Source organism: Puccinia triticina, chromosome 6A (assembly GCF_026914185.1).
Source record: "Puccinia triticina chromosome 6A, complete sequence".
Lineage (NCBI taxonomy): Eukaryota > Fungi > Basidiomycota > Pucciniomycetes > Pucciniales > Pucciniaceae > Puccinia > Puccinia triticina.
The window spans coordinates 3,964,612-3,981,192 of NC_070563.1; the positions used below are offsets into that span (position 1 = coordinate 3,964,612).

General features: G+C 46.3%; 1 protein-coding gene across 1 annotated transcript; it reads right to left on the reverse strand.

Annotated features, from left to right (window-relative positions):
• Window positions 1–10,915: 10,915 nt before the first annotated feature.
• On the reverse strand, window positions 10,916–15,978 carry PtA15_6A476 (uncharacterized protein; the record flags this gene model as incomplete). Its single annotated transcript, XM_053170185.1, has 3 exons — window positions 10,916–11,488; window positions 14,341–14,350; window positions 15,209–15,978. The coding sequence occupies 3 exons, from the start codon at window positions 15,976–15,978 to the stop codon at window positions 10,916–10,918; spliced, it is 1,353 nt and encodes a 450-aa protein (XP_053021402.1).
• Between the last annotated feature and the right edge of the window lie 603 nt (window positions 15,979–16,581).

Here is a 16,581-nt window from a genome sequence, read left to right on the forward strand (position 1 = left end):
ACAAAAATATGCTAAACCATGGTAAACTAATTTCAAAAAGGCCTTCTATGCATGTAGCACTTCAAGTATGATATGCAATATCTTGAGCAAGTTCAACCAACCAAATTGAAAATGTGTGCAGGATGATATCATGAGAGAGGTCAGGGGTCAATGTTTTTCCTCTTTTGAAAAAAAGTCGATTTGGAGACTTGATCTGACAACATCAATTGTTGAAGTAAAAAAAAAAAAGAAAAAAAATTTGAGACCCCTCAGCTACCCTGGATTAATCCTAAAACTTGCAACGTCTTTTTTTCAGGAAGAATTGAGTGGTGTATGTAGAAATTTATGAATGCTATCAGGCAAAAGAAAAAAAAAAATCCTGTGGCTTGAAGCTAACACAGGCAGAAGGAGAGAGATTATAGAATAGTATCAAGGAGACATGGAAAGCAGACAAAGGTATCAAGAGGAATAAAAAAAAAAAAAATGGTCAATATAAATTGATCAATATACGACATCACAAATTCATCCATCTTGGTAGTGTGATGCTGTCCTCATCCGCGCCGTGTAGGAACGTTGGGGATGCCGAGGAAGGGTGTGAGGAGGGTGTTTTGAAGGGCGCGGTACCTGTGGCCATGTGAAGCCTGGCTGTCCACCGGGGGCCGCTCCTGCGTCGCCCCCGGCGCCTGGCAAGAATGCAATGAGACGACAGCAAGGGGTGTCACCGCCGCGGTCTGGGGCCACGACCAGCAGAGCAGCCGCAGGCAAATAGCAGGAGGCTCACGTTGTGATGCTCGCCGGTTTCAAGAGCGGGAAAGGTGCAAGCAAACTTAGTTGCTGATCCATTTCAGGGAGAAGGTGGTCTATTTATAGACCAAGGGATGAGACGGCTCAACAATAGGAAGAGATAGAGAGAAGATAAGAATAGAGGAGACTCATTGAATGAGCTCGTGAGGGATTCGAGAAGATACAAAGGAAGGCAGGACTGGATTTGGTAAACTAATGTACATGCTTTGAGATAAAAGGAGAAAGAGAGATAATACAGAAGGCCGCAAACGGCTCGCATAAGGGATATTGGGCCGAGAGCGGCAAACAACAGACTAGGATATTTGACTAAGAGTAGCGAAGAAAAGAAGACCGAGAGCGGCCAGAAGTGTAGAAGAGACTGCAGAGGGCGATACCTTATGACCCGGAGAAGCGGCCGTTGCCTTAAGTGGAAGCCGGGGCTTCACATCATCCCCTCCGAGCTTCCAAGCTTCCGAGCTTGGTTTAGGTAAAGGGAATTTGTCCGCAGGCTTGTCGTTGTGCCTCGTTGTTGCCTGCAAGAATTCCAGTAGCCTTGTGCACATTGATGCTGAACTGTAATTTAGAAGCTGATCCGTGATATCTTTTGAGACGGTCCCCGTTAGTAGTAGACTTGTGAATCAGCGGGCTCAGCCAGTGATGGCATATTAGATGTGGTGGGGCGGGGGATCCGGGATGACCTTTGGTGAGGGAGGATCAGGGAGGAAGCGGAGGGGAAGACAAGGGGGAGATGAGCAGAGAGTGATGGTTGTTGGTGAAGAGGCTGCAGCGGTGGTGGGATGGGGGCACATCAAGTGGGCTTGAGGGGTGGCACAGAAGAGCCAAAACGGAGCGGGTTATATAGCCAAGTTCTCCTAGTGGGTGATGGGGGTAGCCCTAAGTGGAAGATTGGTGTGTGTTGCGGCTCCACAGCATCACTACATACTGCGGCGCCACCGCGGAGAAATTGGTGATCAAACCACCGGCCTGCTCACTGGCCGGCGCATCCCGTCGAGCTCGTGAGTCCTTGCGTACACGTGGCGCCAAGCAGTCGAGGCCGACTGCTTGGAATCTGTGTGGCCACTGTGTGGCGCAGCGCTCATGGCATCTATCACCGGCGCAATCATGACCGGTGCGAAACGGCAGCGTCCTTACCTGACGCTGCCATAGGACGCCGCCCCAACCAAGACGCTTGGGTGGCATCGCCCACGGGCGCCGGACTGATGGTGTCAAGGGCAGCTGTCCACCTGCGGCCTCTACTGGCGCCCCCACGGCCCTCACGACCCCAAGCGTGACATGGTGGTGTCAGTATTCCAACCTGGTCATCCTGGCGTACTGTACCGCCCACCTGGCGCATGTACGACTGAAGCGTCAGGTGGGCGCAGGCGCTTTTGCCGATTTGCCCGGGTGTGTACATATACCAACTCTCCAAGATGGATCCTTCTTGGCGGATGGGTATACTACACATACACCAGCTCGTCGCCGAGAGGGATTCCTCTTGACGGGCTGGTATGATACACCAGCTCGCCGAGAGGGCTTCCTCTCGGCTGGCTGGTATACATACACCAGCTCGCCGAGAGGGCATCCTCTCGGCTGGCTGGTATACATCCACCAGCTCGCCGAGAGGGCTTCCTCTCGGCTGGCTGGTATACATCCACCAGCTCGCCGAGAGGGCTTCCTCTCGGCTGGCTGGTATACATCCACCAGCTCGCCGAGAGGGCTTCCTCTTGGCTGGCTGGTATACATCCACCAGCTCGCCGAGAGGGCTTCCTCTCGGCTGGCTGGTATACATCCACCAGCTCGCCGAGAGGACTTCCTCTCGGCTGGCTGGTATACATACGCCAGCTCGCCGAGAGGGCTTCACGCCAGCTCCCAAGAGGGCTTCCCCTCGGCTGGCTGGTATACATATACCAGCTCGCCGAGAGGGCTTCCTCTCGGCGGGCTGGAACACGTACACCAGCTCGCCAAGAGGGCTTCCTCTTGGCGGGCTGGAACACGTACACCAGCTCGCCAAGAGGGCTTTGTCTCGGCGGGCTGGAACACGTACACCAGCTCGCCAAGGGGGCTTCCTCTCGGCGGGGTGGTATACATACACCAACCGGCCGAGGAGGCTTCCTTGCTTACTTAGCCGCAAAAATTCTCCACACCCGTGGGTACCTGCTTCCTGCTCCTCAGAGGGGTGCCGGTGCGGGTGCGGGTGCTGAGAATTAGTGGTTTCTTGGGGAGGTACCCACACCTGTGGCGGGTACCCGGGTATCAAGTGACATCCTTATGTGGTACACATGAAGATCTGTGATCTATGTTGAGTCCACCCCTTTGTTCAAAAAGGATCCTTCACTTTTTGCCTGAAGAGACTCTCACTCTTGAGGTGATTCCTTTTTTTCCAGACTTGTTTACTATTAACAAGACAATTCCATTTCTGGTGACAACAAGCCCATGTACCAGGATAATTCCAGCTATGAAGGTACCTCAGCAATCAACACACGTCTTAGGAGATGAGTGAGAAGGCCAACTTCATGCATTGTGTTGTCCAGAAGCTATATTTTTGCGCTTTTGAGCAACCTTTTCTTGTCATCATCTCACTCCCCAAAGCCTTCAGGCCAAAAGCAGTGAAGTACTTCATCAACCATTACGAGACAAGGCTGGTTGTCAACGCCTGCCACATCATTCATGAGCTGCACTACGCACATGTGACCTTGTCCATTAAGGTCATCATCTCCGCCAAAAGCACAGGAACTCCAGCCTGTTGAGCCCTAGACTGTCTTTGCTGGGGAACAACCCCGGCGCCTGAAGTGATTGGACTAACAGCTTGGCATCAGCATCCAAGAAATTGAAGGAAGGATGTTGGACGCAGCACTTTCTTTGGGAAAAAAAGTTACACATGTGTACTGAAATCAACACCCTTTCACCAAAGCTTGAAGTTGTTCCCATCCTACAGCTCACATTCCTTCAAGTCCAGCTTCACTGAATTCATTTGGCTGCACCTCTGGGATGCTTGGGATGCTCAAAGGGGTTGCATGACTCAATCAAACCATTGCTCTTGTGTGGTTGGGCAACTGACCTGGCTCAGGTTGGACAAAAGGGCACAACATTGTGTTCTTCTAAACTCAGTGGCTACTGTGTCTCAGCCAACCAACCTATATATTTGATTGCAGCTTAGCCATGTTTTGAACTGCACTAATGCTCTGGTTAGTGAATTCTGCCTTTCTTTTCCCCCTCCCCCCCACTTCCCCCACATTTTGTTATTTATTTGACCTGCCAATTTTAGTTTATTTTTTCTGATGCTGGAGATTAGTTTTTTTTTTTTCTGCAATGTCATGCATCCTGAGGGAAGAAGAAAAATTAAAATGAGGCCTGTCCTGATTGGGTGTTATTTTTTTTTTTTTTTGATTTTTCTCAGATGTGTCAAACTGTGGTGAATGTTGAATGAGTCCCCTTGAATCTTTTGAACTGACTTATTTGTGATCCATACTTCAAATAATAAGAAGGCAAAGTTTGATTTTCTCAAACTTATGGGTCTTTGTCAAGTTCACCCAGGCTGTTCTGCAAAATCATGCAATGGTTGTACAGTGCCCTATCAAGTGTTCAGGGTGGTGCCAAAGCTTTTCCACCAGACCTCTGGCTAAAAAAAACTCATAGGAACCTGTACATACCTGGTAAAATTGCTTTGTTGAAAGGTTTTCCTCCACTTAAAAGTGGGAGAAATACTATGGAAAGATTTTCAAGTTTGAATTTGAGCTTGGTGGCCTTTTGCTGTGCTGGGGTTTGCAGCAGCGAAGCCGCCTTGGCCTCTAGTTTTTAAATAAAGAAAAAAATAACATATCTGACTTGCAATTGACATTGCTTCAAAGTTTGAGCCTGAACTACTGTTGATTAGTCTGGAATTTGGGAATTGCTGTCTTCCCAAGTTGTGTTAGTATTTTTTTCCTCTTCAGGCTTCTGTCTATTGTAGAAGTAGAGTAATTTTTTGAATTAAATTTTTGACTTCTTTTGGTTTTGAAGCGGTTGACTTGAATTGGCGTGTGTCACACTAACGTACGCCCGTACGTTTGTGTGACAACCGGGAGTCCTACACTGCGCGCCTCCTCGGAGAGGCTTATGTAATAAGCTCCTCAACTGGCCAGGTGGATCTCTTCAACCCACACTCCAATCAATGGCCGACCACCAGCTGGAGTACACACTCCGCTTGATGAACGGCAATCAAGCGGAGTATACATCTCACTCAATGACTGGGCATCAACTGGGGTGTGTACTCCACTAATGATGACCGGCCATCAAATCCTGTGCACACCACTCGATGACCGGCCATCGAGCAGCGTTCTGGGGTTTAATGCCGCTCAATGGCCATTGAGTGGAGTACATACTCCACTCAATGGCCGAGTGCTCCCCCCTCGATGACCTGTCTGTACAGGTCATCAAGAGGACATGTGACTCCCCTCGATGGCTGGCACAGACCAGTCATTGAGAGGAGATGTTACTCCCCTCAATGGCTGGTACGGACCGGTCATCAAGAGGAATTATTCCCCTTGATGACCTGTATTGACCGGTCATCAAGAGGTGTAAGTCCCCTCGATGACCGGCACAGACTGATTATCATTGAGGGGAGGTGTTACTCCTCTTGATGACCCGTATAGACCGGTCATCGAGAGGTGGAAGTGCCCTCGATGACCGGCACAGACTAGTCATCAAGGGGAGGTGTTACTCCTCTTGATGACCTGGACGGACATCGAGGGAAGAGAGGAGTAACACATCCTGTTGATGAACAGCCTGTACCGGTCATCGAGAGGTGTGAGTCCCCTCGATGACCGGCATAATCCGGTCATCAAGAGGTTTGAGTCCCCTCTATGACCGGCACGGACCATTCATGGAGAGGAGGTGTGAATCTCCTTGATGCCGGTCTGTACCGGTCATTGGGGGGAATCACACCTCTTGATGACCTGTACACACCTGTCATTGAAGTGTGACTCCCTTTGATGACCAGCACGGGCCAGTCATCAAGAGGAGGTGTGAACCTCCTCAATCCAGGTCTGTACTGGTCATCGGGGGGAATCACTCCTCTTGATGACCTGTACACACCGGTCATTGAGAGGCACATGTGAGTCTCCTCGATGACCGGCATGGACCAGTCATTGAGAGGAGATTCCACTCCAATCAAGTTTTTTTTCTTTTGCCCCCGTGGTGTACCAGTGATCAAGAGGTGTCAGCGGGCTTCCGGGTGAGCAAGACAGGGTGTGTACATAGTATACCCTGCTTGACTGGGGTTCAACTTGAACCCCATATGCACTCCAGCTCTGGCTGGAGAGCTCTGCACTCCCCTTTCAGGGAGGATAAATATCATGAATGGAGTGCTGGGGATATGCACTTTAATTTTATGGAGTGGGACTCACCGGCACTCAATAAATCGGCTGGCCACTGCAGTTCTTTGTGGTGCACTCCAAAGACTCTTGAGTCCTTGGTTCTGCACTCCAGCCAACTTGGAGTATTCTACTCTGTACTCCAACAATCATTGGAGCGCGCACTCCATACACTCACTTGTGGAGTGCTTTTGGGATGTTTTTGGAGTGTACTTAGGCTGACCCAAAAAAATACCAAAACATGCATCAGAGCAATCTACAGGGTATGGGTATACACGGAGGTAAAAAATCAGGTCAAAACATTCATATATTTGGTCAATATTGTGGATCAAGTCCACCTGATCACAGTTGGGCTTAGTTTCAGCATAGGTATGGTGTATCTTCTACATGTACCTTCCACAATACATCTCATACAATTCCATTTTGTATCCGGTTAGATTGCGCCTGACATCGACCATTCTTTGAACAAAGATCAGACCAACTTCAAACCAACTTTAAACCAGTACCTTACAAGGTTCGGACCAAACCTCGGCATGGATTATGCAAAGGCACTCGTAAACAGGTGCTGAGCAAACGTCCGTGGTGATAAGTACTTCCTTCCTCTCCACTATACTTGACTCCCTTGATGTAGTAAACATGAACATTTCCACTCTTGATGCAAATAGTGAAGCCAACCTGAAGACCATTGTAAATGAATGTGATTCCCTACTTCATGATCTTAAGTCTGATTATGGAGCAAACTCTTCTGATATCCTGAACTGTGTCAAGAAACCTTTGCCAATTGAATTCCAACCCCAGCACCTGGAAATACTTAAGAAATTACTTAAAGAAAGTGAGGAACTGAGGAAAACATCCAACAAAACTGAGAATTTGTTGAACAAATTCTCAATGAGCATAAAAGATATTGGTAAAGAATCTCAGTACAACCTGTTGAGCAAGATTGAAGCTATGATATCTTCGCACTCAGACTATGTAATATTTTCTTTAAAACAAGATATTATCATTAATCAAAAGAAAAACGAGGATATGTTAGCAGACATAAAAAATCTTTTGATACAACAAGGATCACGGATGAGTAACTTAGAACTAGTGTCTGACGCAATGTACAAACAGATGAGCTTAGTAAACAACGAGTTGCATCAGCTAAATAATAAGACTGAAGAAATACTTACAAGAAAAACTGAGTGCGCCCCCTCTCCTCGCGCAGATAACAACACTGCGAAGTACAACAACCCCTTCATGAGAGATGAGGCGCCACATAAAGGAAAAAGTAATGGATTTCATCAGAAGGATAGTAACAGCCCATATGATGAAAACAGAAACAGTCCTCATAATAACCCCTCCAATGGCCCTCGTCATTCCACTAGCTTTAGGACTATGGATAAAGCGGCCATACATAAGCTACTCCCTCCCATCAAAGACTGGACCAAATTTACAGGGCAAGGAGATTATGATCACGTTAATTTTATCCGGTAAATAGACCATATGTTAACCTTGTACAGAGCTGATGACGAAGTTGCCGTTGTCAGGTTGCCCCGCCTATTTGAAGGAGTAGCATTAGATTGGTTCGTGAATAAGCAAGAAAAAGTGGGGGAACAATCTTGGGGAACTTGGAAAGAGCTGATAAAAGCTAGATTTGGTACCCAACATTGGAGAAATGGGGTCCGCTTAGCCCTAGATAAAGACTTCTTTGATCCCACAAGACATGTCGCACATGAATGGTGCCTTGTCCAGAAGAGCAGCATTGATGCAATACATCCCTCAGCCACATTGGAAGAAAGAAACAATTGGATGCTCAATCAACTGAGGTATAATATTCAACATCCTATGAGATGCCGGATAGGCAATAGAAGCGTAGACTTAGCAGATTTCATCACTACTCTGGAAGAAGTAGTTGAGCACACGGGTTTTAACCGAAGATTTAAAACTACGCCAGAGAAGGAGACAAGTCCAACGGAAACGCCTAGACAGGATAAAGCTACACCAAGCAACAAGCCTCTCAGGAAATTACAGCAGCCCAAATGTTATAACTGTGGCAAAAAGGGGCACAAGAGACCTGATTGTCCCCATCCTCGTAAAAAGATTATGAATGTAGAGAAAGAATCAGACTCCAATTTTGGAGAAGAATTGGATAATGCATCGGAGCTTAACCTGATAGTCAATGATTATGAGGATGACTACGGAGTCCATGTTATACAAGCAGACATTGGCAATGACCTTAGCATAAATACCATCCATGGCAAATCTCACTTGCCCCAGAAATGGGATCCAAGCATGGGAGTGGGCCATGTAACCGACGCTAAGATCCTCACTAACAAACCAGAGCTAGGAAAAAATTACACTCTGGGTAAATCCAGCTACACTACAGTTTTGTTTTCCGGAGTAGAGTTGAAGGTCTTGCTGGATATAGGAGCCTTCTGCTCATGCACAAGTCAAGGTTTCCTTGATTCTTGTTACCCTGCTTGGAGGGATAATTTGCTTCCTTTACCAAAAGCAAAATTCAGTAGTTGTAGTTCAGTGATGCAGCCGGTAGGAATAGTATCCATGCCATTAATATTTCCTCACACGCAAGGATCAGTCAGACTTGTGGTAGAATTTGTGGTTCTGAAGGAGGCAGTGTGTGAGTAACTTATCCTGGGCAACGAAACATTCTGTATGTACGGCATTGATGTATTCCAAAGCAAAGAAAGACACTATACAATAGGGGGAAACTGGAAAAAGAAGTTCCTTGTTTGCATACCGGATGCTCTTACAGCAGAAAATGTTGAGGTTCAGAGAGAGAGAATGCTCTTTAAATCAGATTATCTAGACCAAGCAGCGGTCAACGACAAACTGAGTACGGAACAGAAAGAAGATACCTTACAAATTTGCTTTGAGAATAAGTCAGCCTTCTGTACCAGCGATGATCCTATTGGGAATATAAAAGATCATGATATGAGCATTGAACTCACTGTACAAGCTCCATACCCGCCCATCTTAAGGAAAGCTCCATACCCCTTGAGCCCCAAGTCCAGGGAAGCCTTGTAAAACCATATTTCCGAATTATTAGACCTAGGAGTAATCCAGAAAATATGACACAACAAGCAGTTTGATATGACTACACCTGTCATGATAGCCTGGCATAACAAGAAGTCCAGGATGGTAGGAGACTTTTGCGCTTTGAATACTTACACAAAACCGGACCACTACCCTATCCCCAGGATAGATCACGCTTTGCATAACTTATCAAAAGCAAAGTATATTAAAACCATGGATGTGCTAAAAGGCTTTCATCAGATACCAATAGCCCCCAAAAGCCGCAAATTCCTGAGGATTATTTGCCATCTTGGAGTATTTGAGTATCTCCGAATGCCGTTCCGGATCAAAAATGCCCCTTCCCACTTTCAGCAAATGATGGACTCTGTTTTTGGAGCTTATATCAGGCAAGGATGGATGATGGTTTACATTGACAATATTATCATTTACTCCGACAACTGGGAAGATCACAAACAGAAAATTGACTTGGTCCTGAAAAAGGCTATAGAAGTAGGGTTAAAAATCCAAGTTTATTAAAGTCTGAGAATCATAGAAAAAAAAATCAAGGGTTCTCCCTACAAATTGACCAAAAACAAAAAAAAAGTCAAGGGTTTCCCCTCCAACCAAAGCAGCCAGACAAAATCAGAGCTTGTACCCTTACAAATCAAGAAAATCAGCAAAAAAATATTTCCACATAACAATAACAATACGGACTTACTTCACGCACTGTGCAGTGCGCGAAGTTTGCAAACACTTCGCGCACTGCGCATGAAGGGCACAACTTTTTCAAATTGTTTTTTGACCAATCAATAGACAAGCTTATTATTGTCCTCTGTGAATTTATTTGGAGTTTTTGGAAGCTTCCTTGTATGCTTAAAAATCCCACCAATAAAAAAAACAAGTACAGCCATTTGGGCACCTGGAATTCATATTCCCACAGGCCAAAAAATCCAAATAATTTAGTGAATCATATTAAATATGTATTTAAAAGTTTTAGAACTTTTTGGCCACTTTGTACAAGGACAAGGCTTTCAAAAACCAGTAACTTTTTCTCAAGATATGCCAAAATGCACCAGTAAGTGGTGAACTTTCCTAATTTTTGAAAGCCTTATTCTTGCACAAAGTGGCCAAAAAATTCTAAAAAGTTTGGATTCATATGTATCATGATTCACTAAATTATTTGGATTTTTTGACTGGTGGGAATATGGATTCCAGGTCCCCAAGTGACTGTACTTGTTCATTTTATTGGTGGAATTTTTAAGGGGTCGCAGTTTTTTTGCAACCCATATTTTACAACCCTTATAGGTTGTAAAACCGCAGGGATGCAAAAATCCACAAAATGTGTCATTTTATGGATTTTTGCAACCCATCAAGAAAAAATCTGAGTTGCAAAAAAAAGGATTGCAATATTTAGATTGCAAATTTGTCCCAGGATGGCCTGAAGAGCAATTTTACGACTCATTTTTTACAAACCATATGGATTGCAAGATATATCTGCCGCAAAATTACTTTATAACTTGCAAATTAACAATTTCACAACCCATTGGCGTGCAACCCATTATGAATTGCAATATATGGTTTGTGAAATGGAAATAACTAAGGGGCAAAATGTAATTTTACAACCCTTACCTTACAAACCTCACAAAAAAATGATTTTTTTCGAGGCACAAGTGGAAAATTGAGCAAGAAAGAAACTTGGGATACTTTGCAAGTCAATCAATCACTCAGGAAAAAAGGAAAACAGAACAGAAAAGAAACAAGGAAACAAGAAGTGAAAACAAGCAGTATCACTTTTTTTGGCGGGTAGATCGCCGTCTTGCGCTTTCAGGTGGTAAGGGCGGGCTTGGAGGCTTTGAATCGGGACGTAATTCATCACCTGAGGCAGGTAACTTAGGCAATTTGAGCAGTAATCGAAGTTGTGAGGCAGGCTGAGACTTTGGAGGTGGCTTCTGAGACTGTACGGAATTCTCTTCGGCAGCGGCAGTGTGATTGGCCAGGAAGGATTCGTCTTCCCCAGTCTGAATGGTTTCGTCGCCAGGATTAAGCAAGGAATCGTCGCAGGCTGTCTCGGCCGTCTGATCAAGCAAAGACGCGTCGCCGGCCGTTTGATTGGCAAGGAAGGAACCTTCGGCGGTGTGATTCGCAATGGATTCGTCGCCGGCCGTCTGATTACCAAGGAATGAGTCGTCGGCTTGAAGAATATAGGCCACATCCGACTCGACTTCTGCCTCTTCGGATTCCTTGAATGAGGCGGACTTCTTCTGGATTTTCTTCTTGTTTCCTTTTGTTCTCTTGTTGCCAGACGCAGATTTCGCCTTCTCCTTCTTTTTGCCAGATGAAGGGGTTTGTTCAACGTCGTCCTTGTTGTTTGAAGTCGGTCGTTGGCTTGAGGAACTGGTTTCCCGGTGTGCGATCGAGGTGGAGTTGTGTGATATGTTCAATATCGATTTCATTTCTTTGAAGGGGACATCCCCAGCAGCATCTGGATTGTCTTCCAGAATCCTTTGGATTGAGCTGTCCACGTATTCTTCCTCGGATTCATTCCACGTACGTGAATACAAGACCCACGCCGTATACATCTCGGCTCCAGCAATAGAACTCGGCACTCAATTGATTTGCTGAGCATAGCCGTCATTCTTGCCATCGTTATGCATCCAAACAGCCGTCAAACTACCTTTTTCAGCGGAGATATTGGCGCTCCAAAGGACCTTACACCAGTAATGGGCTCTGTTCCAGTATCCGCGAGAAATGAGTGTGTGAGTTTGGCCTCCGACTTTCAACTTGAAAGGCCAATCAGTTGTGGCCATGAAGCTGTCCCGGCGAGGCACATCATCAATGTGGCTGACCTCAACATGGAAGTTGAGGTGAAGAGGGGGAGGGAGGTCGTCAAAGGTAAGCTTGCAACGATCAATCAGATAGTGTGCCGACGGCTGAGAGACTCCAACGTTAACGCAAATTTCATCCTCGGATGTGCCAATTGAAACTATTGCTTTCTTTGACTTCCTTTTGGGCTTGGCCTTAGTATTCGGGTGGGTCGGGAACTGCGATTCTTGACATGCCTTACACACAAGGCCAGAGGTACTTATCAAACCGGTCGTTTGCCAGAGTTCCACAAGCTTAGCAACATCGGAATACGGGATCCTATTCGAATCAAACATCTGAGGCTTGATAGTCAATACATGTAATGTCCGGGAAGCTCGGGTAGGATGTGATTGGAGTGTTTCAGGCTTGAGTTCACAAGTAAACGTCCTGCGTTCGCGAATCGAGAACAGTTTCTTGTATTCTGGGCTCTGGTGGAGTTTGGGATCGAGGACTAGCTCCATGAAATAATCGGCCGAGCTGAACGCCCCAGGTATGAAGCTTGCAGGGTATTGTGCGTTGAGAACATCGAACAGGTGATTTTGGCCCCGGGTTATAGTCGATCGGATTGAGCAGCCTCCGTTTAATTCACCAGTGGATCGACACGAGAAATGATGCGCTAAGTGGGTGAAGAGGTCCTTTCCCTTTCCGCTGATCCCACGAAGCCATAATGGGGAGAACAATGCGTACATCGATTCCAATCCGGCTGCTAGCCAGCAACGATAGTTCTTTTTGGAGGCGGAGTTTGCTCGATAGGAGGGATAGGCGGCCCAGAGGCTTTTGTTGTGGTTTCTGGAGTTTGGGGGCCGTCCAAGCTTAGCTCTCTTATTCCCTTCGATCAGACTGTCAGTCGTGTCCGGTGGTCTTCCATCGTTGACAAACTTTTCGGCTCGCTTTCGCTTCTTGGCTAATCCTAAAGTCAATCCGATGTCTTTGTTATCACATCCGTATTTGATTGGAACGCCCTTCATTGCGGCACACCAGTCCTTTTCCAGCATGTCGACGAATGTGTAGAGGCCAATCATTCCGACCATCAGGCACTGCCTTCCTTCGCTAAAGTGCAACAAACAGAGTCGGATGTCAGCTCAATACATACACCAACAGTAAAGGAGATTTACCTGAGCCAATAGTATGTCCGGTGCAAGCTCTCCTGGGCATTTGTAGTCTCAGGAAGTCCATCTCCATCGGGCGTGTCCTCAAGCCGTTGTTCTCGGGATGGAAACAAAAGGGCCTCGATATTGGAAACGGTCCACCAGTCAAGCCATTTCCGGACTTTAGGAAAACGACGACGGATATAGTCAACCTTCTGCTCATGCGTTTGATCACCCGGCTCGGACAGATCGAGGAGACCCATACAAGCCTTTCGGAAAGGCTCCTGTGAATATGTAAGTCATAAAGCAAAAAAATCAGCATGATAAATAAGGTTTGTAAATTTCGATGAGTGAATTTTGCAAAGCAATATAGATTGTAAAATTCACATTTACAATCCATTATGCATCGCAAAATGGGATTTTGCGAATCATTAATCAGAAAAATCAACAGATCATACATACCTCTTGATCCGCAGTGATGAGCGACCGGTTGCGTTTGATGCGTGTGACTGACTGGCGATAATGCTCGCGGCATCCTTTCAACATGCCCCTGACCTCTTTGCGAGTTCCCTGTCGGAATACTTCGAGGTAAGCGGACACGAAGCCCTCGACTTGAGCTGACGAGAAGTCTACGACCTCGCGGACTAGTGTGTCCCTCTCGGCGGGGGTGATTGGAGCCGCCAGAAACTGCCGGAAGAGTGTAGCAAAGTGGATTTTGTAGTATTGTTCGCTAAGACCTCGAATCCAAGTGAGCTGAATAGGTATCCATTGTTTAAGATCTTCACAGAACATAGACGTCGTCAATAGGTATCCCGTCTCGAAGTACCGGTAAGTCACGTCGGAGATGAGACCGCCGCTGTACACTTTGTTGTCCTTATCGCGAGCCAGCAAGCGATCTGACATCCATTTCGTCTGGAAGGTGAAATGCTCGGCCTTTGGCATGAACGAGCTGGAGATTATCCACAGACCCCGCCTGTTGAGAAAAGACAATATTCTTAGTCAGATGCAATCAAAATTATACATAAAATGTATTAAAACAACTTACGATGCCCATCCAAACATGTCCAATATGAATTTGTCCCCCACGCCGGCGCCGAGTTTGTCAGGAGCTAATCCTAACTCAGCAAGGATGCATCAACGGTAATAGGCCAGCCGATCTCTGTTCTGATAGGACTTGTGGATTGAAACTACACTTCCGAAAGCTGAATGGGGATCGGTGGGCTTCCCCATCTACAAAGAATGGGAGGGTAACAAGATCAGACTGGAGGAAACCTATGGGATGTAATGGATTGTAAAAGAAGGGTTGCAAAAATGAAGGTTGTAAAAGAAGGGTTGCAAAAATGAAAAGAAACGAAATGGGAGAGAAAATAGTTACCTTGAGCTTTAAAGCTCCAGCCTTGGGGTTTTTCTTGATTTCTTCTTTCAATTCCTCCTTTGCAAGCGGGTCGGGCTTCTTGGCGACAGGCCACGGATGAGGGTGGACGCCCTTATGCCGGAGGATCCCCCATCCTGATGGGAGATGGTGGTCGATTCGAACTGCTACGGAATCGGGACATTTGACATGTCGAACGGTGCCTTTGCACTTGCCTACCAATCCTTGACATTTGATTTTACTGCATGGTTTGTAAAATAACGATTGTAAAAAATGAGTTGTAAAATTAGTTTGCAACCCATATGTCCAAAAAACCGCTGGCAGGAGAGGAGAAGAAGACTCACCCTTGTTCCAGCTTTTCCTGTCCTCCTTTTCCAGTTGGGGGAGGCCCAGTCCATTCGCATGACGAGTTATCGCAGACCAGAGCTCCAAGACAGAAGTAGCGTGTCACCTTCCAGGTCCTGTTGCTGCGATAGCTCGTAGTTTGGGTCTTCGAAAACCCAACGGAGCCGAAGTTGGTGACATTGTCTTGAGGCAGGCGAACAAACGTGGTCCTTCCGTTTGGGTAGATCGGATAGCCTTGCTTGTCGAGGGTACACCCGTGATCTATGTAGGTCTCGTACGACTTGCTCATATCCGGAAGGAACCATTCCTTCTTGGACGGTCTTCTCTTGGGTAATGCATCGTCATCTTCATCTTGATCTTCATCGGAGCCATCCCCTTCGTCATCTGCATCATCAGAGGAGGTAGAGTCAGACGTCTCGGGCTGCTGATAGTGGCGGTCGTTGTTGATCTTAGTTTGGTGGCTGTTCTTTCTGATCTTTGGCAACGGGGGCGATACGTTCTTCCTGTTTTTCGAAGACGGGCGAAAAGAAGATTTAGTTCTGTTCTTCGGCGACGGGGGCAAATTTTCTTGGTCGTCCGAAGAAGGTTCTTTGTCGTCCGAATCATCAGGAAGGGAGTTAGGATCAGACAAATAGGACTCTTCAGACGTTTCGGATGCTTCAGAGGCAATGGAAGCTTCAGGGAGCTGATACTCAGAGTCCTCGTCGCTCTTGGTCACAATCTTGGACCTCGATTGGGATAGCTTTCTTTTGACAATTGGCGACGGGGGTGATTTCTGTTTTTTTCCTTTCTTTGTGAGCAATGCCGGAGAGTTTTTCTTTGGGGGCTTTACTTTGATCTTTTCGGACGATTTCATATGTTTTGGGGTGTTCGAGAGCGGCATCTCTTCAGAAGACAAAGAACAAGGTGTTGGCGGGTCAGCAGTGGTGGTTTCCTTGTTCAAATCTGAGGGGCACGGCGAGTCAATGGGACTAAGGGGTGGGATCAAGGGATGGATGAGATTTCCAACGCTGAAGGGGCTGATTGGGGTGATCGGGCTTGATGGAATTGGGGTGATGGGGCTAGATTCCGGAATGAACAGTCGAGGGCTGGTGTTAGCGGCCGGTTCAATCGTGCCATTCGGGTTGGTGACGGTCGTTGGAGTCGGATTCGCCATTGGGGTTCTTGCTGTCGGAATCGCCATCGCGGTGGGAGCTTGAGTGAACTGTTGATTGACTCAAGCGTGGGAGGGGATGGAGAGTCATTCTTGCCTAGCGTCGACCGGTTGACTTGTTGATGTCGCTGATATCACCTTTGTTTGCTTAGCGTCAGAGTTTGAAGTGTTAGAGTTGGAAGTTAGTATGTATGTTGCATCGATTGCAAATTGAGTTCACATGTGATGTAAAATTATATCTCACGGGCTTGTAAAGCTTATTTACATAGCATATTTTGCATGCGATACTAGGTTGCAAGAACTTAGCTTGTGAAATTACATATGCAAAGCTTGTAACGTAATTTCACAACCGCATCATGCGAGAGTTGCAAGACATGGTTTGTGAATTTAGTCCATATGCATGTCTGACGCAATTTTACATACTATTATTTGCAACCTATTTATTTACATACGTCCAAATTAGCCCTATGGGTTGTAAAATTGCATAACACCCCGGGGGCTATGGAATTTTACAACCCATAAGGGTTGTAAAAGATGGTTTGCAAAATTCACTTAACCAATTTTTAAGCATACAGAGAAGCTTCAAAAAACTCTAAATAAATTCACAGAGGACAATGATAAGCTTTTCTATTG